The 26,005-nt window shown below is 42.3% G+C and overlaps 5 protein-coding genes across 13 annotated transcripts in view; 2 read left to right on the forward strand and 3 right to left on the reverse strand.

Annotated features, from left to right (window-relative positions):
• The window catches only part of LOC106609502 (tubby-related protein 3), a 35,674-nt gene extending 33,123 nt beyond the window's left edge, over positions 1–2,551 (reverse strand). Inside the window, exon 1 of one of the 4 annotated variants that reach the window (XM_014208385.2) lies at positions 2,415–2,551. In XM_014208385.2, the coding sequence (XP_014063860.1) occupies positions 2,415–2,434 (20 nt within the window). In that variant the 5' untranslated portion in view covers positions 2,435–2,551. Of the gene's footprint in view, positions 1–1,488; positions 2,226–2,414 lie in introns of those variants that run through there. The other 3 variants (XM_014208383.2, XM_014208384.2, XM_014208386.2) reach the window with 3 other exon arrangements.
• A 202-nt stretch (positions 2,552–2,753) lies between these two features.
• Positions 2,754–4,541, reverse strand: rhno1 (RAD9-HUS1-RAD1 interacting nuclear orphan 1). Its single transcript, NM_001141253.2, has 3 exons — positions 4,401–4,541; positions 3,991–4,193; positions 2,754–3,826 (listed from the first exon to the last, which is right to left on the reverse strand). The coding sequence occupies exons 2-3, from the start codon at positions 4,171–4,173 to the stop codon at positions 3,059–3,061; spliced, it is 951 nt and encodes a 316-aa protein (NP_001134725.1). The 5' UTR covers positions 4,174–4,193; positions 4,401–4,541; the 3' UTR covers positions 2,754–3,058.
• LOC106609503 (forkhead box protein M1-like) lies at positions 4,117–10,245 on the forward strand. Of its 4 annotated transcripts, none has more exons than XM_014208389.2 (9): positions 4,117–4,224; positions 5,487–5,990; positions 6,104–6,252; positions 6,447–6,641; positions 6,831–6,959; positions 7,143–7,199; positions 7,514–7,565; positions 7,692–7,861; positions 7,960–10,245. In XM_014208389.2, exons 2-9 carry the CDS (start codon positions 5,531–5,533, stop codon positions 8,764–8,766), a joined length of 2,019 nt encoding a protein of 672 aa, XP_014063864.2. In that variant the 5' UTR covers positions 4,117–4,224; positions 5,487–5,530; the 3' UTR covers positions 8,767–10,245. The 4 variants fall into 4 exon arrangements, with proteins under 4 accessions (XP_014063864.2, XP_014063863.2, XP_014063868.2 ...); XM_014208388.2 differs by lacking the exon at positions 4,117–4,224 and adding an exon at positions 4,382–4,766; XM_014208390.2 differs by lacking the exon at positions 4,117–4,224 and adding an exon at positions 4,784–5,321.
• Positions 10,092–19,654, reverse strand: si:ch73-352p4.8 (cystine/glutamate transporter). Of its 3 annotated transcripts, none has more exons than XM_014208395.2 (13): positions 19,489–19,654; positions 19,003–19,248; positions 15,298–15,424; positions 15,065–15,180; positions 14,844–14,969; positions 14,636–14,735; positions 14,494–14,538; positions 14,273–14,396; positions 14,067–14,170; positions 13,872–13,968; positions 13,580–13,729; positions 13,277–13,454; positions 10,092–10,637 (listed from the first exon to the last, which is right to left on the reverse strand). In XM_014208395.2, the coding sequence occupies exons 2-13, from the start codon at positions 19,235–19,237 to the stop codon at positions 10,573–10,575; spliced, it is 1,467 nt and encodes a 488-aa protein (XP_014063870.1). In that variant the 5' UTR covers positions 19,238–19,248; positions 19,489–19,654; the 3' UTR covers positions 10,092–10,572. The 3 variants fall into 3 exon arrangements, with proteins under 3 accessions (XP_014063870.1, XP_014063871.1, XP_014063869.1); XM_014208396.2 differs by having other exon boundaries at positions 19,003–19,287; positions 19,489–19,625; XM_014208394.2 differs by having other exon boundaries at positions 19,003–19,638.
• A 1,730-nt stretch (positions 19,655–21,384) lies between these two features.
• pex26 (peroxisomal biogenesis factor 26) lies at positions 21,385–25,230 on the forward strand. Its single transcript, XM_014208398.2, has 5 exons — positions 21,385–21,824; positions 21,919–22,059; positions 22,229–22,557; positions 22,642–22,782; positions 22,998–25,230. Exons 1-5 carry the CDS (start codon positions 21,613–21,615, stop codon positions 23,099–23,101), a joined length of 927 nt encoding a protein of 308 aa, XP_014063873.1. The 5' UTR covers positions 21,385–21,612; the 3' UTR covers positions 23,102–25,230.
• Positions 25,231–26,005: the final 775 nt, after the last annotated feature.

Genomic DNA, 26,005 nt, shown 5'->3' on the forward strand with positions numbered 1-26,005 from the left:
TGAATAGGCAAACACGAGTCTATAACATTATTTGGATATGAGCTAACAGAATATTAACTTTAAAAGTGAGATTTTCACTGGACAGTTACTTTAAACTGCACATTTTCTCTCAGTCCCATGGCAAAATGTGTAGAATTGTAGGAAAGGATTAGCAAGTTACTAGAGTAACGTCAGCACAAATATGGAAAACATCAGATCATGATCTGATCCATATCCGATAGAAATTTAATTTGGTGTTAACAGGTTACCCTAGCTAGCTATAGCTACTTTAATTTGCTCATCAAAAGAACCTTCGATACTTTTTTAACTAACTGCTGTTGCATCGAAAGTCTTGCTTGCTTAGTTGTAGCTCATCAACTCGGGTAGAAAGTTGTCAGCACCTGATTCGTCATCAGCTCAACAGTATAACTGTCATTTAGCCATTATAGCTAACCATCTTTTTCTGCCCCAGGTGGGAAAATGTCGATGTGGCTGTAATTTACGCATTGGTCACAAATACAAGTATAGGACAAGTCAACAACATTATTTGGGAGTTAACAACATATAAACTTTTTAAAGTGAGATTTCCTCTGGCCAGTTACTTTAAAACTGCTAATGCTCTCTCATCCCCATGGCAAAATGTTTAGAATAGCATGAAACTAGCTGTAAAACTAAAATGTTCTCTCTGCCCCATGGCAAAATGTGTAGAATTGCAGGAAATTAGCTTAAAAACTGCAACATTTTGTCTCAGCGTCCAAGAGGGCCTCTAAAATGTTCGGTGGAAATCCTAGAGGAAACACTGCATTTCTTGTGTCAACATGTTTACCTATTAATTTTCCTGAGCCATTTTCCACAGAGTGCATTGATGTCACAAAGGGAATAGCCAATAATATTGTTTGTTGTGGGTCCAATGGTACTGCAACATTCGTGGGCATGCTTTAAAAACCAAAGACTGTGGAATTCTTTATTGCCTCCAGATAGTCACATAACATTCAGCCATCCTACATTCCAATCCACAATCATATGGGGGTGGAGTGTCATTATTTTGACCAGGAATGCACAGCATATGGAAAACGTTTGCTAGTGAAATAAGCAGTAAGAATCCCTAAATGAAACTCAACTTCACAGGGTAAAATGAGGTTGCAAAAGCAATGCAATGGATTTTATTTGTGGGTGCTAGTATAACACCTTAAGCTGCTCAAAAGAACAGTGTTTGTCATAATAGCAGGGTCATAAACAGTATAAAGTCAGTTGTCATTTTAATGACAAGCTGTCACGACTGTGTTTATGACAGCTGATTCTGTTATGCCGAAGGGTTCAGGTAGTGTTAAATAATAATCATACTCTGACTGACATATCATTTGTCTATTGCCTCCATGTAGCCTATCACATAACTATCACATCATTAACCACGAACTGAACCATCCAACACCCTAATCAACATCGGATTGTCCCCATGTTGGCCACAATTCCATACCATCATCATGCTATGACATTAGCTTGATTCACCTGCTTTTGTTGATGTTGTTCATCCTGTCACTTCTTCCGTTTCGGGAGACTTTGGTAGTGACCGTGCCGAGTGATGTTGCCAAGATTGCCCCCCTCATAGGTCCTAATACTGTATTTTTTAGCAAGCTACCCACATTTCTGCGGTGCCGTCTCCAAGGACAATGGCGCAAGCTCCTATGACAAAGCCACAGTAACTCGAGAAATCGAGTGTAATATATTCCCCATCTGATGGCTTTCGTGACGCAATAATGTAACGTTAGCAACCCAACATATTCAAGGCTTGAGCCTTTCCAGATGTTTATAACGTCGTTATAGCGTCGTTGTCAACATGCATGTTCATACAATTTTGACATTTTTCAGGTGGAACGTTATAGCTAGCTAGCAAGTTAAAATAAAAAGGATTGTCATTTTCAAACACATTCCTGTTACAAAAAAAATATCAAAAAGTTTACGAGCAATCCATGAAGAATTGTGTGCTTTCTGCTTTACCGTTAACAAGCACGCTAGCTAGCTAACAATCGATGGAGTTTTCTTAGCTACAATTCACTGACCACCGCACGCTTCCTTTTCGTGATAAAACGATGCCCAAATGGTTAATGATAAGCGTTTAACTCTGCTTGATTCCTGTATATAATAGTTAGCGACATTTCAAGTTATGGAAAATATGTATTTTAGTTTGTGCTTGGTATGATCTTCCATGATTGATTTACCACTCAGCGTGCTCGGCTATCTTCAGTCAATCAAGAAACGTTAGCTAGCTAGCCTAACATTATCCAAACTAGCATCAGTCTTCTCGAGCAACAGTGCCTTCTGAAAAAGTTAAGTGACAGACTAGTCTCGCGCAGCACCCACGCTTCGCCCATGCAATTTGGACACTGCATGTGTACATAATATCATGGGCAAAGAACTATATATATTTTACTTACCTTATGCTGTAGTAACTCATGTTTATCCACGGTTGCTATGGATCCCAGCTGGTGGTGGCCTCCCCGTGCAGCAGACAACTTTCCTTGACACGCTTGGAAAATTGTTCCCCACAGCCCTAGTTACCGCACATGACTACAACGGACTATCCTATTGGATGGCAGGTTATATAGACTTGAGTGATTGGACAGGTTTCTTTGCTTCTGCATTCCATGTTACCACAAATGTTGCTAGTAAATAGACCCCTCTATTTATACCAAAGTTACTAGCTAGTGTTGTAACACTCACACCACAAAAATTCGTTATGCATTTATGTTAAATTGAAAAACAACCAATTTTTTAAAAGATTTAATGTGGACCCAGAGTACAAAGAAAACAAGAACCTAGACAGAGCCACATCCATAATGGGCTGAACTACCAACTGCACATGGACAACATGCCAAGTTACCCCGAGCAGCAAAACAATTGAGTGGACTCAATAATATCCTGTGCAGCAAAACAATTGAGTGGACTCAATAATATTATAGTCATTGCAGCATATCACTTTCAATCAGTGGACTAATTTATTAATGTGGTGTAAACTACAATTCGGTGTTAATTGCAGAACATGATAGTAAAATGATGTCAACATTTACAGTTATGTTGATTAGATGCTAATTGGTGCCTCTGCACTTGAAAGATAACCTCGGTCCCTCAGCAACCTCATCAGCCCTTTCCTCCTCCTCCATGTAACCTTGACTCCATAGTCCCTCTCTGGGGTGTCTGTTGCTAAAATCTCTGAAGTCACAGTATGTGGCGGGGTCATCGGCTGTGACGCAGGCAACAGGAGGCGAAGAAAGGAGGAACTTCCATCATGATGTATCTCTGGAGTCTCTACATCAGGTGGGGAGAATAGATTGTCCGTGCCAGGGGTGTGGTGTGTTGCTGAGGCAGGAGTCCGAGCAGAGCATGACGCTGGGCTCTTGCCATGTCTGGCAACATTGGCAGCTGACGTTCTAAGGACCCCCACACATCTGCTGGTGGTTGATGCTGCATCTTCCAGTGTTACCTTTGACAACTGTCTCCTCTCAGCCGTTCCTTTCCTGAGAGAAGTTCTCTGTGTTGGTGTCTCCGTTTCATCTTGGTTACTTAGGTACTCTGTACTTAGAGAACCGACCTTATGCACTTGCAAGCCCTGCTGCTCCTCATGGGCCCCAAGAGCAGATTCTACAGCTTTCTTTCTACGTGCATGCTTTTGATTGAGAGGTTGGGCTGTTGACCTTCTCTGAAAGGATAAGGCTTGGAACTTGCAAACACTACCTTTTCTGGATAAGTGAGAACTCCTGTCAAGAATGCTTGTTGCAGAGAGGCACTTCTTCCTCCCTCGCCTTCCTCTGGGTGCAGGGGAGGGTAGCTGATCAAACTGTGGACTCACCTGAAATTGAGTGAGCGAGAGAGACAAGACATCTTTGAAAATGTTTATCATACATTATTTATAGTCTATGGTTTGAAAGGACAACATTCAGAAGATAGTAAATAATTACATTAAAAACATGATTATCATCATACACATTAACAGTTATCATAAACTGTGATTACCCAAGAACTACAGGCTGTACAGCTGTTCTGTTGCTGCTCCTCAACTAGAAATGACTTGGGATTGAGTGCGCCTCTCACTTGAGGCACGTTGTGGTATCTGGCGTCATCAAGTGGTGGCTCAAAAAACAACAGCGACGGCTTCTGTGATTTTGGCAAAGATTTCTTTCTTGTTTTACGGGGCATCAGAGATCATGGCTGAGGAACTGATGGGATCAAGAGAAGGTTAAACATATGGTGACGTATTAATGCAGTATGAAACAGATGTGGCAAATAAGAAACGTTATAACGCTATAGCTTGCTTTGGGTTAAGTAGCTAGTTAGCTACAACAACAAAAAATAACAACAGAGTGAAGTACCCTTCCATGAACACATGGAAGAGTACTTACGCCTTCGTATATCACACGACGTACCTGGGTGTAAACTGCATGTCAGAAGTAGCTAGCTATCAATGTTTTGAAGAAATAATGTCAGAATCAGAAAGGGCAAACATTTTGCATTTGCTTCGCTGTCCTCCTCAAGTCTTGCCGTTAACATAATGGTTAACGCGGATTGGTTTTCACATCAACTGGGTTCAGCTCATTGGATATGCAAAGACCACATGACCGGAATCGCAAATACTGCGCCAAAATTCAAAATCCCATTCCCTTTCACACTGAATGAAAGGAGATTGAGATCTACAAACTACCTGTCAACTTTCATTTTCGATTATTGTCATTGTTTAATTAAGGAGTCAAATAACCCAGAACAAAAGCGCATTGCATCACTATAATATGAAGGTTTGTTATTTTCAACTTGGTTAAAGTTGCTAGCTAGCTGGCTAATTAACTGGACTAACGTTAGCTGGCAAACTAAACGCGCTAACTATTACCGCTAGCTAACTAACTACAAGCTAGTTTGGGGAATATGTTTCTACCTTCTTTGTATGTTAGCTAGCTAACTATAAACCCGTGGATTAGCAACTAGCTAATTTAGCTAACACCATCATGTTCTAGAAGACTGCGTCATAACCATAGCTGATATTTGAAAGACTGGTATTTCTATTCTAAAATCGTTAGCTAGCTAGCTATAGTAACAATTATCTGGCTGCTTTATTTTTAATTGATACAATCAAATAGATTTTAGTATAGTTAGGTTAGCAAGCTACTAGAGTAACACCAGCGCAAATATGGAAAACATCGGTTCATGATGTGATCCATACCCGATATACATTTAATTCGGCGTTGTTACCAACGCTACTTTAATTTGCCCATCAAAAGAACCTTGGATAATTTTTGAACTAACAGCTTTTGCGTCGACAGTCTTGCTTGCTTAGTTGCAGCATATCAACTCAGGTAGAAAGTTGTCAGCACCTGATTCGTCATCAGATCAGTTTAGCTATCATTTAGCCATTTATAGTTATCTAGCTCAAACCTGACCAGCTTTTTCTGCCCCAGGGAAAATGTAGTTTTGGCTATAACGTTACATTCTAACTTTAACGTTACCTGTTATCTCTTCAGACATCAAGTGAAGTCAAAGGGCCAGCCTCTGTAATCTGAGCAGAATGAGACAGAGCCCAAGAAGGCCCCTGATCCTTAGGAGGAGGAAGCTTCCTTTTCAGCTAAATGAACCAGCAATTGATGAGCCTGATGGACTACGACACAAGGGAGCATCCACATCCAAACCCTCAGGTGGCCAGTGTTTTCCTGATGGCATCCGTATCATGGACCATCCCACTATGCCTGGCACACAAGTGGTTGTCATCCCCAAAACTGCAGACCTTCAGAGTGTAATTGGGGCCCTCACTGCCAAGGGGAAGGAGTGTGGCTCTCAAGGACCAAACAAATTCATCCTTCTAAGTGGTGGTGGCTGTATCGAGGATGTTGCAGATTCTTCCTGTCAACCTAGCTATATGAGCGGTCGCAGTTCTGGTAGGAGTAGCATTGCCCTTGTCACACAGCCAGAGAAGGCAACAACAATGGACTGCCTAAAGGATACTAAGACTTTGACTACAATTAAACCATGTATGTTTATTTGCTTTCATGATTTTGGGTTAAATGACCCTCTACTTTTCAGGTGTTGTTTAACTGTTTGATGATGAACATTGTTGATGCGCACAGTTTTTATTATTTCACAGTGAATAGGGACCTTGATTGCAGTCCTCTAGATGACAGCCTTACTAACATCCAGTGGCTTGGGAGGATGAATACAGACGGTCTTGAACCAGATCCTGCTAAGAAAGCTGCCAACAAAGAGAATCATGACGCTTGCCAACAGATTCTCCAGGTTTGGCTCCTCTTTTAGCATCTTGGTGTGATTGTCACCGGCAACGTGTTATACGTTTATCTAGAATGTTTCAAGTGTTGCACTCAAGTGTGATATTAGTTTTGCGTGCTTGCTGCATTTGTTGAGTCTTCAAAGAGTAGTATCTAAATAGGCCAAACAAAACCAACCTCTCTTTTGTTCTGTTTTGCACACAGTCACAAAGTGAGCGAATGGAAGCACACAGGGTTGTCAAAGACCCCTTGACAGAGAGACCACCCTACTCGTACATGGCAATGATTCAGTTTGCAATCAACAGTAAGAAGAGCAGGAGGATGACATTGAAAGAGATCTACACTTGGATTGAGGATCACTTTCCATATTTCAGAAAGGTGGCCAAGCCAGGCTGGAAGGTAAATATCCACAATAAGCCCTTGGTCACAGATAAAGATTTTATTGGTGCCACTGTAGTAGTTGAGGGCAAGATCATGTTACAATAGAAGCAGAAAAATACCCCTTAAGCACCCAACAAAAACTTGTATAATTGCCAATGGCATATGCCACATCCTCTTAGTTTGTTATTGTCTATGCTCCTCTGCCAGAATTCCATCCGCCACAATCTCTCCCTGCATGACATGTTCATCCGTGAGACAACACAAGATGGCAAGATCTCCTACTGGACCATCCGCCCAGAGGCCAATCGCTGCCTTACTCTTGACCAGGTTTACAAGGTTGGCATGTTACCCACTTTTCTGTTCTAAGTCGTATTTTGTCGCTGGCCAATTACAACTATGGGACTCCACAAAAGGACAAATGCCTGCAAATAACGGTCTTCACTCTGAAATCTACTTTTTGATTATTATCTCTATGATAACTCTGTCCCTTTTGACCAATTTTCCACCCCACTCCCACAGACTGAGTCTGATCCAACTTCCATCTCGTCTCGGACCATGCAGGTCTGTGACCAACATGTAAGATTGTTTTACCCTTCTTTTCATCTGTGGCAGTCAGTCAGGGAGGACAGGACAGTCGGAGAGAGGACAGGACATGCTTTCCATCTGCTCTTGTTTAGCTCATTAAGCTGACAATTAATTTCAGGGGAGATGCAAGGTGTAGGCAGAGAGAGGCAGACATCACAGGACCACCGTACATAGTCAGTAACTTCTCCTACACAGGTCTAACTCATGCCGTCTTCATATGTTGTCTTTGAGAAGAGAAAGGGACCATTTCAATTAGAATAGTTGTGTTGGGAATAAGAAGTTAACATCTCAATTGTTTCCCGCAGCAACAAAAGAGAATTGCTCCTGAAATCAAGAAAACATCTGCCGGTGTCCCTGGTGAGTGAGGGAAAGACCTGGGGGGAAACAAGCAGCTGGACAATTACCAAACCTTTGACAGTTGGAAATGATTGATGTGTAGCCGTTGCCTCATTACTTTTTTTTTTCTGCCATCCATATGTTCAGAGAGGAAGATGAAGCCCCTTCTTCCTCGTGCAGACTCCTACCTGGTCCCCATCCAGCTGCCTTTCACCCAGTCACTCTTCCTGTCCTCGTCCACACGGCTCCCCCTCTCTGCCCCCCAGCAGAAATCTAGCTCCTCAGGAGGGGGCAAGAGGGTCCGTATAGCTCCCAAGGTAAAGTCTCACCATATCTTTTTTTTATTAATGAAGTGGCGGGAGGTTACTTGATTCCCTATAATTATTAAATGAATACATGTGACTGTGTTTGGCAGGTTACGTACAGTGATGCCTCCACAGTGATGCTGTATGCTCCTCCAATTGAGGAGATGAAGGAGGAGCAGGTCTGTGTGCCCCTGACCTCCGTTACCCCTAGGGCCGTTCTGACCAACACTAGAAAGGAAGTCAGCAGTTCCCGTCGCAAGCAGCGCCTCGTCCTGCCTTCCAACGAGGAGCCCGTGCTCCTCTTGCCCGACAGCACCTTCTTCGACTCGGGCCTGGCCTCCGACGGCTCCGCCTTACAGGACGCTGAGCTCGACCCCCGGCCGGAGCCTGACAGCCCCTGCAGGGAGTTCTCTTTCAAGACCCCCATCAAGAGCAGTCACCCAGCCTCCTCCACACCCAGCAAGCCACCCACTGTGCTGTTAGAGCCCTGGAGGGTGACCCCGCTGGGCAAGGAGAGAGGCGGCATGCTGGACTTCAGCCCCATCCGCACCCCCGGCCCCAGCTTCACCCCGCACCGCCATGACCACACCCCCTTCAGCTTTAGTAGCACTCCCTTTAAGGACCTGCCCTTGTTCAACTCCCCTCGCGAGCTGCTCACCTCTGCACGCTCCACATCCGCGGCTGGCCCCACCGGCACCTGCTCCCCAGGGCCAGAGCGTCTGCAGGGCTGCTCCAGAGAGCTCCAGATCGGGGGTCCCTCCACAGCCAACCGCTCCCATACGGAGGGCTTGGTCCTGGACACCATGAACGACAGCCTGAGCAAGATCTTGGTGGACATCAGCTTCTCTGGCCTGGAGGATGATGATCTGGGTATGGGGAACATCAGCTGGTCTCAGCTCATCCCTGAACTCAAGTAGCCACTGCCGAGCAGAGAGCGCAACCCTTTCAAAGTTCTTTGCTAGATGAGGATGCCATAGTGTCATCATTACCCAAGCTGCTCACATTGTCTTCCAATCTGTAAATGTGGGAGTTTTCTTTCTAACTTAGATTTTTCCTTTGTCATTGGTTGCGTTTGTCACTACTAACCAGTCTTTTTCCTCTCCTTTTTTCTCTTGCTTGGTTGTTTCATGCCACAAGCTTAAGTGACCATATTTTGATTACAATTCACTGTCTCCCACGATAGTTTTGAAGGAACTTCTAGAGAACCGAAAAGTATGCCTGAGTTGTATGTTGATGTATGTAGCCTATGTAGAATATGTATGTTTAATTTGCACATTTTGTAATAAGTTTTTCTCTTTAAAATGTACATTTATACATAGATAAATCATCAAACTATCCAGTGAGACCGACACTACCATGCTAGAATATAAGATGTGGTGCCTCCTCTGAAAGTGAGCAAGTCTCCATTTGATTGGACCTCTGAAAGGACGTAACATGATGTGCAGATGATCAATCACCAATGAGAGAAAGTAATAAACAATGACTGTCTACACCCAAAGGAGATGCCATTTTTGATGAACCAAGTCAACACTTATTCTAGTGCACTTTTGTAACTTATTCTAGGTATGACACAATGTCCAATCTGCTTTGTGAACTTTTAAAGAGTGGTAGTAGTTTCTCACTCACTATGTAAAAGCATAAGTAGTATGGTGATGTCTTCTATTCTTGTCTTACTCCATCTGTAGAAGGGAAATATATTTGAATTTAAAAAATGTATGTTTGAATTGTCATTGGAAGTTTTTTGGCTAGAAGATTAAACATTTAATGCATGAGTTTATGGTTTTATTTTGATCAAAGGGTCATAGTTGTTACTTTATGGGAAAGGAAGACTGCATCATTTGCATATGACCAATTCTGAACGATGTATGGCTTTTTATAGTTATTCTCGGTTCGTTTGTTAGCTGTGCTTGTGGTGGACACAGTCAGGTTAAAGTTTGAGGAGCATCCTGTTTGCTAGTGTTTAATATCATGGCATGGGATTGCTGGTAATTTATTTGGCTTCATATTTTTACAGTATTGGTGTCTTGGAAACTAGTTAATGTTTAAAGTGCCTTTTTTCTTTTTGGGTGGGTGGGCTGACTACAGTGAAACCCGGTGACTTTGCTGCTCCTTTTCACATTGGTTGGGTTTAGATGTCTTAACTTGAACTAGATTCACACAGTCCTGGGTTTCTTGTCCCATATTGTAATTGAAGGTATGATAAACTGGAAGGGGCATGAACACCACATAATATGCAAGAACCTTTACATTCTGGCTCAGTATTTATTACATGACTGGTACAACAGACCCCAGAACAAGGTTTGGGAAAAATTGACATGGGTAACTTTTGGGATGTTTAAGAAAAGCATGTCTGTTTTATGAATCCTATGTAAATGGAATAAATGAATACGTCACAATTTCTCTTTTTGTTTTGAGTACCAACTACCAGTATGTCAACATTTGCTTATGATCGTCATTTTAAATGTAAATAATCAACACAAAACATCTATCTCGTATTCAAAGCGTAAAAAGTAAACTTCATTAATGCAAGTAAACAAAAACAGTCATTGGGTTTTTTTTTTCAGCAGAACTAACTTTCCAAGCAATGAATGCTGTGGAGTTAATGGCTCATTATTTTCCAAATCTAACAAACATGCCTTGGTATTCACATCCATATACACTATGGAGGGCACAGCAATGGGTGTCCGTCCGTCTGGTCAGTGTGTGTGAGTAAAGAGGCGTCTTTAGTACGTCTGGACTTCCTGCTGAGCCACCTCCAGCAGTATCTGAAGCTGCTTACTGAGGTAGTCTGGAGAATAAAGAGACAGTCCTGTCGGTGACTCACAACAGCCATAACTATCCCACAGAACACCACACTCACCTGACATTTCTGCTATCAGTATGGTTTATTTTATTTATTTATTTTACCTTTATTTAACCAGGTAGGCTAGTTGAGAACAAGTTCTCATTTGCAAATGCGACCTGGCCAAGATAAAGCATAGCAATTCAACACATACAATAACACAGAGTTACACATGGAATAAACAAAACATACAGTCAATAATACAGTAGAACAAAAGAAAACAAGTCTATATATAGTGAGTGCAAATGAGGTAAGTTAAGGCAATAAATGGGCCATGGTGGCGAAGTAATTACAATATAGCAATTAAACACTGGATGGTAGATGTGCAGAAGATGAATGTGCAAGTAGAGATACTGGGGTGCAAAGGAGCAAGATAAATAAATACAGCATGGGGATGAGGTAGGTAGATAGATAGATGGGCTGCTTACAGATGGGCTATGTACAGGTGCAGAGATCTGTGAGCTGCTCTGACAGCTGGTGCTTAAAGCTAGTGAGGGAGATATGAGTCTCCAGCTTCAGAGATTTTTGCTGTTCGTTCCAGTCATTGGCAGCAGAGAACTGGAAGGAAAGACGACCAAAGGAGGAATTGGCTTTGGGGGTGACCTGTGAGATATACCTGCTGGAGCGTGTGCAATGAGTGGGTGCTGCTATGGTGACCAGTGAGCTGAGATAAGGCGGGGCTTTACCTAGCAGAGACTTGTAGATAACCTGTAGCCAGTGGGTTTGGCGACGAGTATGACGCGAGGGCCAACCAACGAGAGCGTACAGGTCGCAATGGTGGGTAGTGTATGTGGCTTTGGTGACAAAACGGATGGCACTGTGATAGACTGCATCCAGTTTGTTGAGTAGAGTGTTGGAGGCTGTTTTATAGATGACATCACAGAAGTTGAGGATCGGTAGGATGGTCAGTTTTACGAGGGTATGTTTGGCAGCATGAGTGAATGATGCTTTGTTGCGATATAGGATGCCGATTCTAGATTTAATTTTGGATTGGAGATGCTTAATATGAGTCTGGAAGGAGAGTTTACAGTCTAACCAGACACCCAGGTATTTGTAGTCCACGTTTTCTAAGTCAGAGCTGCCCAGAGTAGTGATGCTGGACGGGCGATCAGGTGCGGGCAGTGATCGATTGAATAGCATGCATTTAGTTTTACTTGCATTTAGTTTTACTTGCAGTTGGAGGCCACGGAAGGAGAGTTGTATGGCATTGAAGCTCGTCTGGAGGTTAGTTAACACAGTGTCCAAAGAGGGGCCAGAAGTATACAGAATGGTGTCGTCTGTGTAGAGGTGGATCAGAGAATCACCAGCAGCAAGAGCAACATCATTGATGTATACAGAGTAGAGAGTCGGCTCGAGAATTGAACCCTGTGTGCACACCCATAGAGACTGCCAGAGGTCCGGACAACAGGCCCTCCGATTTGACACACTGAACTCTATCAGAGAAGTAGTTGGTAAACCAGGTGAGGCAATCATTTGAGAAACCAAGGCTGTCAAGTCTGCCAATAAGAATGTGGTGATTGACAGAGTCGAAAGCCTTGGCCAGGGCGATGAATACGGCTGCACAGTACTGTCTTTTATCGATGGCAGTTATGATGATGTTTAGGACCTTGAGCGTGGCTGAGGTGCACCCATGACCAGCTCTGAAACCAGATTGCATAGCGGAGAAGGTACGGTGGGATTCGAAATGGTTGGTAATCTGTTTGTTAACTTGGCTTTCGAAAGACCTTAGAAAGATAGGGTAGGATAGATAGATCTGTAGCAGTTTGGGTCTAGAGTGTCACCCCCTTTGAAGAGAGGGATGACCGCGGCAGCTTTCCAATCTTTTGGAATCTCAGACGATACGTAAGAGGTTGAACAGGCTAGTAATAGGGGTTGCAACAATTTTGGCAGATAATTTTAGAAAGAGAGGGTCCAGACTGTCTAGCCCGGCTGATTTGTATGGGTCCAGATTTTGCAGCTCTTTCAGAACATCAGCTATCTGGATTTGGGTGAAGGAGAAATGGTGGGGGCATTGGCGGGTTGCTGTGAAGGGTGCCGGGCAGTTGACCAGGGTAGGGGTAGCCAGGTGGAAAGCATGGCCAGCCGTAGAGAAATGCTTATTGAAATTCTCAATTATAGTGGATTTATCAGTGGTAACAGTGTTTCCTAGCCTCAGAGCAGTGGGCAGCTGGGAGGAGGTACTCTTATTCTCCATGGACTTTACAGTGTCCCAGAACTTTTTTAAGTTGGTACTACAGGATGCAAATTTCTGTTTGAAAAAGCTAGCCTTAGCTTTTCTAACTGCCTGTGTATATTTGTTCCTAACTTCTCTGAAAAGTGGCATATCACGGGGGCTATTCGATCCTAATGCAGAACGCCACAGCATGTTTTTGTGCTGGTCAAGTGCAGACAGGTCAGGAGTGAACCAAGGACTATATCTATTCCTAGTTCTACATTTTTTGAGTGGGGCATGCTTATTTAAGATGGTGAGGAAGGCACTTTTAAAGAATAGCCAGGCATCATCTACTGACAGGATGAGGTCAATGTCATTCCAGGATACCCCGATGACAACGACATTATAGTGGCATGATAAGGATGTGACTCACTGAAGCTCTTTCTCCATCGGGTGGGCAGGCGTGAGCGGTGCACGGTCAGGTAGTAGACAGGGACTCCAGACAGGGTGAGAGCACAGCTGCCCCCTGTGTTCCAGGGGTCTGAGTACAGAGACAGCCCAACGATGAAGAAGCACACCACTGTGAAGGTGACTGCAATGGCCAGCGGCACCTAGTAGACATAGAATAGAATTATGAGCTGATCATAGGAATAAAACTGCAGGTAAACAGTCAAGAAACAGCCAACTAGTAAGTACCAAACAAGTGACATTAGTTAATTATAGTAGTCATAGCAACCTTGAAGGGTCTTGGGTGGAGGGGGAAGCGGTAGCGATGGATGAGCATCCCCATGGTCGCCATGGCAATGAAGAGCCACCGGGAAAAGGAGGCAAAGTTGATCAGCTGGAAGATCTCTCCTCTGGCCACCATCACTACCACCATCGGATACTGCAGGAAGGACAACACAAACATCTCAACTGGACCATGAAAGCAAAGCATAGGCCTACCTCATCAACCCAATACAGATGTCTGTAAAGAGACTCTAATTGGGTTGGCAAGGTAGACTATGGGCGGTAGTAGTAGACTATACCAGCAGCAGAACAGCAGGCAGAGGCGTGTTTCTATGGATGTGGATCATTGAGAAGAGGACTGGCCAGTGTCCCTCCCTAGCCCCCACAAACAGCATCCTGCAACACGGACAGACAGACAGACGTCACGTGAATAGAACCAGCCAAGCGTACATCAAGGTGTACGTTTCTGAATTACGAGAGTGCAGCATTATTACCTGGGTGCTCCAAAGAAGCCACCGTTCAGCGCCCCAAGACAGGATACAGCTACCAGTACAGGAATCACAGAGGCCAAGCCGTGAAGCGCACGATTGGCAAACATCTGCGATAAACAGACAGCATATATGAGGCTGACATGCAGTTCATTTCACATGCAGTTATTTTCTTTCTCTTAGATTTGACCATCTGATGCCACAGTACTGACCACAGCCACAGCGTCAGACACAAGAAGCTCCTCTGCTGTCATCATGGTGTAATAGGCCACGTTGACAAGAACGTAGCACACAGTCACCGTCACCATGGAGAAGATGATTGCCAGTGGGATGTTTCTGACAAAATATAGCAGACAAACAAAGACTTGAGGTTACTTGATTTTTTTGTGTGGAAATAATTGGTCAATCACATTGTTTTTTTAATATAAAATACCTATTTGGGTTAATGACCTCCTCTGTGACAAAATTCAGATAAAACCTGCAAAGAAAGTAAAAGATGTCCATTTATCAGTTAACAGTTCTTTACGGACAACACAACAATGGTATGATATGGGATTTTCTTGTGCACTGCTTACCATCCACCATAGGCATATAGACCGGAATAAAAGGCCAATGGTAGCTTATCTAGTGTTAATGTATCAATCTCAAAGCCATTCTGAAAGTTCTCTGTCTGTCCTGGGGAGGGGAGAGAGGAAAACAAGTTAGCAGGGTTTGATTGAATAGGGTCCTGGGTATATTGTGTACATCGTGTATCATGTTACTCTACCAAAACCACTACCCCACCTCTGGCTAATGCCATGATGCCAGGAACGATGATTAGGACCAGGGCAAACATCTTGATGAATGTCAGTGTGACCTGGGTGCGAGAGGCCAGGGTCACACTCCAGCAGTTGATCGCCACCACAAATGCTACAGGGAGAGGGGGTAGATAAACCTTGTTGAAATAGTATTCCATAGTAATCAAACAATTCACACAGTCTTATCGATTGTATTTTATCACTCACTCACTCCAAGGATGCTGACCAGTTTAATCAGTGCTGTGGGAGGAGCACAAGGGCTGAAAAAGGGATCCACCATATAGCGTCCGAACGCCAGGGACACGTAGGATGCTACAGCTGGCCTTTACAGTCCACATGGAGTACAGTAAAGCTATTAGAAAAACTTGTAGTAAACTATACTGTCTCCTAAACTATTCTAAGAGTGTATGCAAAGAGACACAGAAATACAGGCTGCTGACCTGATGAATAAAAACTCTGCCCAGAGACGCAGGAACGCAGGCAAGGGTCCTAATGTCTCCAGCAGATAGGTGTAGTGCCCCCCAGACTTTGTAAATGTGGTTCCCAGCTCAGCATAACACAAGGCCCCTGGACAAAGGACAGAGACAGATGACACATCTCCCACAGGGCATAGATGTCAGTTCAACGTAAAGTTTTGATTTACATTGAGTGGTCAACTAACGTGAATTCAACATGAAATCACAAAAAACAATTCACCATGTCATTGGATTCAGGTGAAAAGTTGAGTGAAAAAAATACTAAATTCCCTTACGTTGATGACTTTTTTCAAATACAGTCAGTTTTCCACATTGACTCAACGTCATCACATTGAATTTGTTGGTTGAAATGATGTGGAAATAATGTGGACTCAACAAGTTTTTGCTCAGTGGGCTGGGATATTTTCTATTGTATAACTGTCTCTATACATTCAGGAAACATATTTTTTTTATTTTCATTGTTCAGTGCATATCACTAGTTATAGCTGTGCTTATAACTGTGGTATAATAAAGTTAAAAACTGGGGGAATACCTGGGAAAGGTCAGCCATACATCCACCCCATGCTTTCAGCCCATGCTACCCTTTTGATCTGTTTATTTGGTCAGCAACAAAATTCTAAGCAACAAGTGATCAAATTAAGATCTGTACTATTCATTAAGGCTGTTTATAGGGTAATAGCCTATTATTTGGTCAGCAACAAAATTCTAAGCAACAAGTGATCAAATTAAGATCTGTACTATTCATTAAGGCTGTTTATAGGATAATAGCCTATTACCCTATAAACAGCCTTAATGAATAGTACAGATCTTAATTTATCACTTGTTGCTTAGAATTTTGTTGCTTAGGATCTGTGCAGGAAATTCAAATTTGTAGTGTATTTGAGGTTTAAAAAGGCTTCTAAAGTTTGTAATTTCCACAGAAATTTCCATTTCAGACTTGATTTGCTCTAATAAAAAATGCATCAACCCCTACAAAAATGGCCATTAATTATAATCCACATAATAATTCACATTTCCTGTTGCAGGCTCATTTTCCTGCTGTAGCAAACTGGCTCAAATTAAGATCCTACATCTGTATATTAAACCATCAGTTTAATAGTAAACATTTGGACATCTATGCAAGGACTCATATACTTGAATGATAATACATTTTTAAAATTATGTTAATGGTACAAATAATAGTGGAGGCATGTATGACAATAACCTGTACAGGGAACTGTTAATACCTTAATTAATTAAGATATGTCAAAGTTACTTTATACAGTTGAAGTCGGAAGTTTACATACACTTTGGTTGGAGTCATTAAAACTCGTTTTTCAACCACTCCACAAATTTCTTGTTAACAAACTATAGTTTTGGCAAGTCGGTTAGGACATCTACTTTGTGTATGACACAAGTAATTCTTCCAACAATTGTTTACAGAGAGATTATTTCACTTATAATTCACTGTATCACAATTCCAGTGGGTCAGAAGTTTACATACACTAAGTTGACTGTGCCTTTAAACAGCTTGGAAAATTCCAGAAAATGATGTTATGGCTTTAGAAGCTTCTGATAGGCTAATTGACATCATTTGAGTCAATTGGAGGTGAACCTGTGGATATATTTCAAGGCATACCTTCCAACTCAGTGCCTCTTTGCTTGACATCATTGGAAAATCAAAAGAAATCGGCCAAGACGTCAGAAAAATAATTGTAGACCTCCACAAGTCTGGTTCATCCTTGGGAGCTATTTCCAAACACCTGAAGGTACCACATTCATCTGTACAAACAATAGTACGCAAGTATAAACACCATGGGACCACGCAGCCATCATACCGCTGTCACGACTTCCTCCAAAGTCAGTCCCTCACCTGGAATTGAAACCAGGTGTGTGGGAAGACAAGACAAAACAAATGGAAAATGAAAGGTGGATCGGCGATGGCTAGAAGACCGGTGACGTCGACCGCCGAACGTCGCCGAACGTCGCCCGCAAAGGACCATGTGAAGATGCTGGAGGAAACAGGTAGAAAAGTATCTATGTCCACAGTAAAACGAGTCCTATGTCGACATAACCTGAAAGGCCGCTCAGAAAGGAAGAAGCCACTGCTCCAAAACGTCCATAAAAAAGCCAGACTACGGGTTGCAACTGCACATGGGGACAAAGATTGTACTTTTTGAAGAAATGTCCTCTGGTCTGATGAAACAAAAATAGAACTGTTTGGCCATAATGACCATCGTTATGTTTGGAGGAAAAGGGGTGAGACTTGCAAGCCGAAGAACACCATCCCAACTGTGAAGCACAGGGGTGGCAGCATCATGTTGTGGGGGTGCTACAGGAGGGACTGGTGCACTTCACCAAATAGATGGCATCATGAGGGAGGAAAATTTTGTTGATATATTGAAACAACATCTCAAGACATCAGTCAGGAAGTTAAAGCTTGGTCGCAAATGGGTCTTCCAAATGGACAATGACACCAAGCATACTTCCAAAGTTGTAGCAAAATGGCTTAAGGACAACAAAGTCAAGGTATTGGAGTTGCCATCACAAAGCCCTGACCTCAATCCTATAGAAAATTTGTGAGCAGAACTGAAAAAGCGTGTGCGAGCAAGGAGGCCTACAAACCTGACTCAGTTACACCAGCTCTGTCAGGAGGAATGGGACAAAATTCACCCAACTTATTTTGGGAATCTTGTGGAAGGCTACCCGAAAGGTTTGACCCAAGTTAAACAATTTAAATGCAATTCTACCAAATACTAATTGAGTGTATGTAAACGTCTGACCCACTGGGAATGTGATGAAAGAAATAAAAGCTGAAATAAATCATTCTCTCTACTATTTTTCTGACATTTCACATTCTTAAAATAAATCGGTGATCCTAACTGATCTAAGACAGCGCATTTTTACTAGGATTTAATGTCAGCAATTGTGAAAAACTGACTTGAAATGTATTTGTACGTAAACTTCCAACTTCAACTGTATGTGCAAAGGTTGATCGCATGTGCAAATACCAGAGGATTGTGGACCTTGGCCAGATCATTCAGCTAAGTGAATACATCCAGCACAGTTTACTGCCAAATAACATACAACAAGTACTAGATTACACTTCTGAGGTAGCCTAAACTTCCATTAGGGAAGTGAATGTTGTGTGCTGTCTGTGAATTAAAGGGGTTGTGCTGTCAAATGCATGATTTACCTGTGTTTTATATATATTTCCACACTATGAGGTTGGAATAATACTGTGAAAATTATGATAATACCCTTTTAATGTAAGAGCTGTTTGAAAAGACTGCCTGAAATTTCAGCTTGTTTTGCCCTGCCTGGCTACATCACCAGGCAGTGTAAGTTAATAGACCAATAACAATAATATACCTCTCTGCCAATAACAGCAAGTTTTCAGGTTACATATCCCTCCCATTAGGCTCCTCCAATTAGGCTCCTCATTCAGACCATTCCCATACAGTCCTAGCAAAGTTGCTTAATTGTTACCCAGAAATGTTTTAATATTGAGATAAAAATGGCTGCATTGGACCTTTAACAATACTGAATCAGCCTGATGTGTGAATATCTAATAAAAATGTTTCAAGACAGATATTGTGTTAGCAACTGCCACTATCAAACATCACAATTATGCTCCTCTTGCTCTTATAGGTACCCACTACCTCTTTTAAAATGACAGTTGGTGCTTACCGAAGGTCGAGAGGACCCCACACAGTGCCCAAACCACCAGTGACAGCCCCACACTACCACTGTTCATCAGAACCCCTTTTGGTGCAATGAAGATGCCGCTGCCCACCACGGTACCGATGATGAAGGAGATAGCCGGAAGCAGACCTATGGTCCTCCTCAGGTGGATCACTTCATCTTCTTTCTTCTCCTTCACCTCATCCCTCTCTTCCTTTGACTGAATTCCATCTATGCCCATGCCTCAGCAGCCTTGAAGGTGTGAACACACACCTTGTTTAGATATCCAGCCTTACACCAACAAGTTCCAGTGAATAAATCAAATACCAAAAATTACTTTTAAGCAGCAAAAATCCTTTCACATTACAGTTTAAAGAAAACACAGAAGTAGTCCATTTAAGTGAACAAAAAAGTATTCTCTCTTTATGAACACAAAAGTATAGTCATTCCCTTTATGGATAAACTATAAAATTCATATATCTCTCTTCTTACACTGAAACTGCTTGTATTTATCCAATGAAGATTGCTGTATGTAGAGGATGAGCATAGAAGACGAGACAAGCTAAGAGACGAGACAAGCCGAGTGGAGCTGTATGAGCTGAACGGGTAGATAAGTATAACCCTCACACTTGCACAAGGCCCTCTCCCCTGAACTTGTTTTTTACCCCCTCATTGGCCCTTGCAAATCAGCACAGTCAGTAACCATAGAAACTCACCAATCCTGCACAAGCAGGAAACAAAGCCAGTAGTCTTCCCAAGCTTCAACAACATGAGTAATTAAGGCAGTTTAGATGGGTCAAAGCCATGGTGCATTCATTGTACTGAGTATGAGTGTGTATGTGTGTGTGTGTATGTGTGCATGCATGCGTGTGTGTGTGTGTGTGTGTGTGTGTGTGTGTGTGTGTGTGTGTGTGTGTGTGTGTGTGTGTGTGTGTGTGTGTGTGTGTGTGTGTGTGTGTGTGTGTGTGTGTGTGTGTGTGTGTGTGTGTGTGTGTGTGTGTGTGTGCGCATGCACTAAAGTTTTTGTTGGTCTTTGCGTGTGTGTGCCGGTGTGTGTAAAGTTTTGCTTGTGTGCACAGCTTTAAACACGGAATACCATGGGGAGAGAACCCAAACACCCCTTGTAGAGGCAGCTGTACAGACAACAGGAGGGTCACTTTCAACAACAACTTAACAACAGAGAAAGCATACGTGCTATAGGAGCAGATGGTCTTACTGATGTTCTCACTAATATCCACAAAATATCAGTAGAATTCATTCATAACCAAATCATAACCAAATAACATCCAATATGACACAAATTTCAACACTAAAATGGGGTTGAATACAACATCAAATAATTGTCATGTGAATTCTGTCTCTTTGCACACACGCCTGATGAATAAAAGAAAGGTCATGTAGTTTGTCCCTGTGTGTGAACTGTGAAGTATTTCTGTCATGAGCAAGGAAACTTCAGCGTGAGATCACATGTGAGGGATTCAAAAGAAAACTGTTAAAAAAATGTATCTGGCCTCTCTTTTCTTAATGCTTGGGAGACTGTGGCTGTCCATTTAAGTTAATCTGTCGCTTGTTAACAGCAGATAACAAAGGCGTTATAGCTGCTTTATTTTCATTTGACATGTTTAGTTGTAATTGCATGTCTTGACAATGGGTGTCGGCATTTCCGGGAAACTAAGGATCATATTCACAATAACTTATCTGACATTTCACCAGTCTACACCATCACATTATGTGGCTTGAATTATACAGAAAGGGAAAGTATTGCATTGATTTGTCTTATTTTCATGTTTATTCAGCTGAAAATTGTAAGGATGTTTTGGAGAGATCCCTACTGCTATGAAAAATAAGTATTTCAAATTGCTGCAGGTCCAACATCAAACATCACGACTAATATTTAGAACCTTCTAAATCGGTCTCTCAACAGAAAATGGAGTAAATGAAAGTCCCTTAACACCCAAACCTTACTTTGCACAGTATAATCAGCTCATGGCATAGAGTTATTTTGAGTTCTACAACTCAAAATAGTTCTATCACTTTCTGTCCTTATCTTACAAAAACAGTGATGCAAATGTATTTGCAAATGCTCTGTTGTTCCAGATATCCCACAAATCAATTATCATATTCTATGGTTATATTTATGAATTAATTAATACTTTAATGTTGCATAGAGAAATCTGCTTGGCAACATTCATTTTCTTTGAATTGCAAGCATATTTTTGGGAGATGTCAAAAGAGGTCCCAAACGATAAACTGGAACCCCACTCATCCGGCACGCCGGGCGAGCTAAAGCTAAATCGAGCGCACCTGAAGGGTTACGTATGAATAAGAACGCAAGTGATTGGCTGCCTTGTGTTCATGAGTAATCTCCGAATATGATTGGTGGCGAGTGCGGAAGCCAAATAAGCGAATGTAGATTGCCTCAGAATGTAAACAAATTTGTACAAGGCAGGTACCACCGTTTTTTTGCAATTAAACTTACCACCAGCACATAATTTACGGCACGTTTAACATATTGGTAAAAACATTACTAATGTTTGGTTGACAGTTGGTTATTCGTCTTACAATTTATCGGTACAAACAACTAAAATAGACATAACGTTAGCTATCTACAGTACAATGATGAGCAACTCGTCCACCTCAATGGCTCAAAATCTCAGTTTCGGATGTGTCGGTCAAAGCCCCCTGCTGAGTTCAAATTTTGCACTGACACATGGACTGTTGGACTCAGCTGCCGAGCAGTTAATGGTTCATAAGGATTTCCAAGCTGCTTTCGACACATGTGAGAGAGGTCTGGTGAGCCTTTTAAACGCGGAGCAAGCAGACAGCAGGTGGGTACTAGTTCTTAGAATTTGCTCTGCTTTTATGACATGGTCCTTGTTGCATTGCATTATTGGACTAAACCGTTGTCCATCTGACTTTCAGGTATGGGGAGCTGAAGGCTGCACTCTGCATTGTGGGGATTCAAGCATTGGCTGAACTCAATCAGTGGCCTGGTGTACTGGCATGGATTCTGCAGCATTATGAGTGCCCTGAGAAAATATCTGCAAAAATAATGCAGATGTGGTGAGGAAAATGTAACATGGTTAATTTGCAGGCTCTCATTTCTTCCATTATAACAGTTTTATACACTGCAGACACTGCACATTGTGATTTATGTTTTCAATTGTCATGTAAATATTTTCCCCAATTCACCCTGCAGTCATGTTTTTCTCCACGTTCCTCTTTTTTGTAGCATACTCCTCTACACCAAAGTGGGTGAGCAAGCTATGATGCAGGAGGCAGGCAATGTTTGGCTGTGCTGCCCATCCAATGGGAGATTGGCAGGATTTGGGACTGTAGCAGAGCTTTATTTACTACATATTCTAGTGCCTTTAGGTCATATGACAGAGGCACGGGAGTTGGTTTTTGGTGAGGTGGGAGGTATTGCATTCACAGAGGACCAGAAACAAACAGCACTGCATATCGTGGAGAATAAAGAGAACCTCAGCCAAGAACAACCTCCAAGCCCTAATCCCAACCCCAGTCCTGTGGTGGTGGTTGCTGGACTTAACACACCTCAAGGTGCATCTCACTTACAATTGCATTAACCATTTGTATTGACTTTAATGCTACCGGACAGTGTGACTGTGTGTTTGTGCTTTATAGGTGCTGTGATTCAGAAACTTGAGGCCTTGCTTAGGCTTTTGAACAGAGGACTATCAGTAGCCGGTGGTGGGTTATTCTGTCTTCGGAGAGTCTTTCTGTCTGCGGTCCTTCTCTACATGCTTTTTGTCCGAATGGATCCAGGTACAAAATAAATAACGTTGTAAGCCTATTATTCAATCATTGAAAGAAACTGTCAACATCCAAATAATGTGGTTGCTTAAGTTAATACTAGTCTAGCACTTAGCATACAGCGTTTGTCTAACTTTTGATTGCACCCAACTTACCTACAGTATTTAAACACATAAGCGACTTTAAGAGAAATGTTATGATGAATCTTGGATATGGTTTCTCCACAGCTCATCCCTCATCCTTCCCCTGGATCTCACAGATGCTGCAGATGCTGAAGCAGATGTGGGATGCCATGTTTGCTCCTTACTATCGAGCCAGAGCTCAAAGCTAACAACTGTAAAACCATACAGCCTGGTGCTGGGATATTATGGTTTAAATTTGACTGAGAACCATGAGCTCACCATTGACCCTCACCATGTAAATATGAATTAGTGACTGAGAGAGAAATTAGGGGGGCTTTTGTTGGCAACCACAACATTTATACCTGTGAAGGCAGAATGTGAACAGCATGGATACCTGTGAAGGCAGAATGTGATAGTAATAGTCCGAATTAATTTCCCTGGTGTTGCAGAATCAGTTGCTCCCATATAGGTGTGTGTGTGCGAGCGAGCCAGAAAGCGATTTGAGTGTGTGTGGTGACACATTGTGTTGATATGAATTGCCCAATCCAAAACAACCTGTAAGCAAGCTAATTGTAATCAGAGGCATGTCAGACAAATTATAACTTTTACATGACAGTGAAAGATTTTTAATTGGTAAAATGATAATTCTCTCATTACAAATTACTCCAGTATCTTTCAGTAGGGTCTGGCTCCAGCACATACCTTCTCAGGACAGAGACGCTGTGAGGTATACGGGCTCAGACTGGTTGAATGCTGCCAGAGAGGATGGCGCATGTATTAGTCTGGCGCATGTATTAGCAAGCTAGTGTGTATTAGCGAGCTAGTGTGCATTAGCGAACTAGTGTGTACTAGGTTTACTAGCTAGCTAGTGTGTACTAGGTATACTAGCTAGTAGTGTGTACTAGCTAGCTAGTGTATACTAGGTAGCAGTGGTGTAGTGGGAGCTATACGCAGGTTATACCCACTTTCTTTCAGTGGGCATTGCGTATTACTTCTTAATCCCCACTGATGCATATCCAAGCTATACGCCATATCAATTATGTAGTACAATAGCGACATGCACAAAGTAGCCTACATAATCACAAAGCATGTGAAATATATTCACATGCGCAGCACACACATAGCTCATTTCTGCAGAATATCAGGCAGCAATCACACTCACTTGGTTGTCGCATTGGAGCAGCTCACAGAATTGAACGACATCAGTAGCTGGTATTGTAGGAAAGATGTTTAAACTTTTATCTACCAGGAACTAAGAGTTTGGTCTGAAATCTTGGTTGAATCTTTGTAATGCACAGTTCAGTCATCAAGCGCTGTTTGAATGAACATTTCTATAGGCTTCACCAAAAAAACCTTGGTAAAGTGTTACCTGGCAGAATGAAATCATGAGGGCATTTGTTTTGTAAACTCTGCCATGTAGGCCTACATTGTACAGTACAAACACACGGCTAGCCAAATGGCCACTTGCTCAGTGAGCAATTCAATTAAAAGGCAACTACACCCTTGTCACGACTGGCGATGAAGAGAGAATAGGACCAAAGCGCAGCGGGTTTCGTGCTCAACATATTTATTTATCAAATAATGCAAACACCACGGAAGAAAACAATAAACAAACTAACGACATGAAACAGTGAAAGCAGGCTCAACAAAAAGCAGTGCTCTCAAACAACTACCCACGAAAAACAAAGACAAACACACCCTACTATATAGGACTCCCAATCAAAGGCAACTCAACACACCTGTCTTCAATTGAGAGTCCAACCCCAATCAACTAGACATAGAAACACAGACATAGACCAGTGACAAACCCCATAATACATACATCAACTACCCTCTGCCACGTCCTGACCAAACTACAATAACCAAATATACTCTAAATGGTCTCCTGATGTGTTTTAAGCATTGTTGTGGACTTAGTTGTTTCTCTATTAAAAAGTGTGATTTTGAGTGAAAACCTGAAAAAATATAGTAAAACAGAAGAAAAACAACTGTAGGAAAACAGTGTTTTTCACACAGGGTGCCTTTCCTTCACCGGCAAGCCTTTTTGGATTTTTGGGGGGCAAAATTACAGTATACCCAATTCTCCAAGCACCACTGCTAGACAGGGTTTCCAGTTAGCCTGTAATAGCTGTTTTTTATTATTATTTTTTTGCAGATTAAATAAAATTGCCACCTGACAACGGGAGAAGAAAAAAAATCCCATTGCGAAATAATGCTTTTTAGCCTATTCATTGATGGAAATACCAGTTGATGGAAATACATTTGACCAGTCATGCTTATTTGTCTATGTCTTAATTAGCATAATTTTGTGGAATTAAATTGGCATGTGTGTATTATATTCCTTATGTATCTTATTTGTCACATGCACAGCACACAGATACAGGGCCTTTTAGTGGAAAATGTGTCAGATAGCTCTTTTATTAGCCCAATCAATGAGCAACAATTCTAAATGCAATCCTTTGTTAATAATTTTTTGGGCCTCCCGAGTGGCGCAGCGGTTTAATGCATCACTACAGACCCGGGTTTGATCCCAGTCTGTGTCACAGCCAGCCGTGACTGGGAGACCCATGAGACAGCGCACAATTGGCCCAGCGTCTGGGTTAGGGGAGGGTTTGGCCGGCTGGTAGTTCCTTGTCCCATCGTGCTCTAGCGACTCTTTGTGGCGGGCCAGGCGCCTGTAAGCTGACTTCAGTTGCTAGCTGGACTGTGCTTCCTCAGACATATTGGTGCAGCTGGCTTCTGGGTTAAGCAAGCAGTGGGTCAAGAAGCAGTGCAGCTTGGCAGGGTCGTGTTTCGGAGGACACATGGCTCTCGACCTTCACCTCTCCCGAGTCTGTAGGGGTGCTGCAGAAATGGGAGAAGACTGTAACTACCAATTGGATGTAATTGGCCATGATAAAAAGAGAAAATATTTGTATTTCTCAACTGGTAATTGAAGCATGCTTCCCATTTGCACAGAAGGCAGGCTTCATCAGGGTGTCACACACCACTTTGCAGTGAGCTGGAGGAAGTATGCATTTTGAAAACATATTGCTACTTAATTGTTTGAAACCTGAAGGTTTTACTACATACAGTATTATCAGTACATGTCTTAGGCCGGAGCTGTCCGGAAC

The sequence above is a fragment of the Salmo salar genome, chromosome ssa07 (genome assembly GCF_905237065.1).
Source record: "Salmo salar chromosome ssa07, Ssal_v3.1, whole genome shotgun sequence".
Classification (NCBI taxonomy): domain Eukaryota; kingdom Metazoa; phylum Chordata; class Actinopteri; order Salmoniformes; family Salmonidae; genus Salmo; species Salmo salar.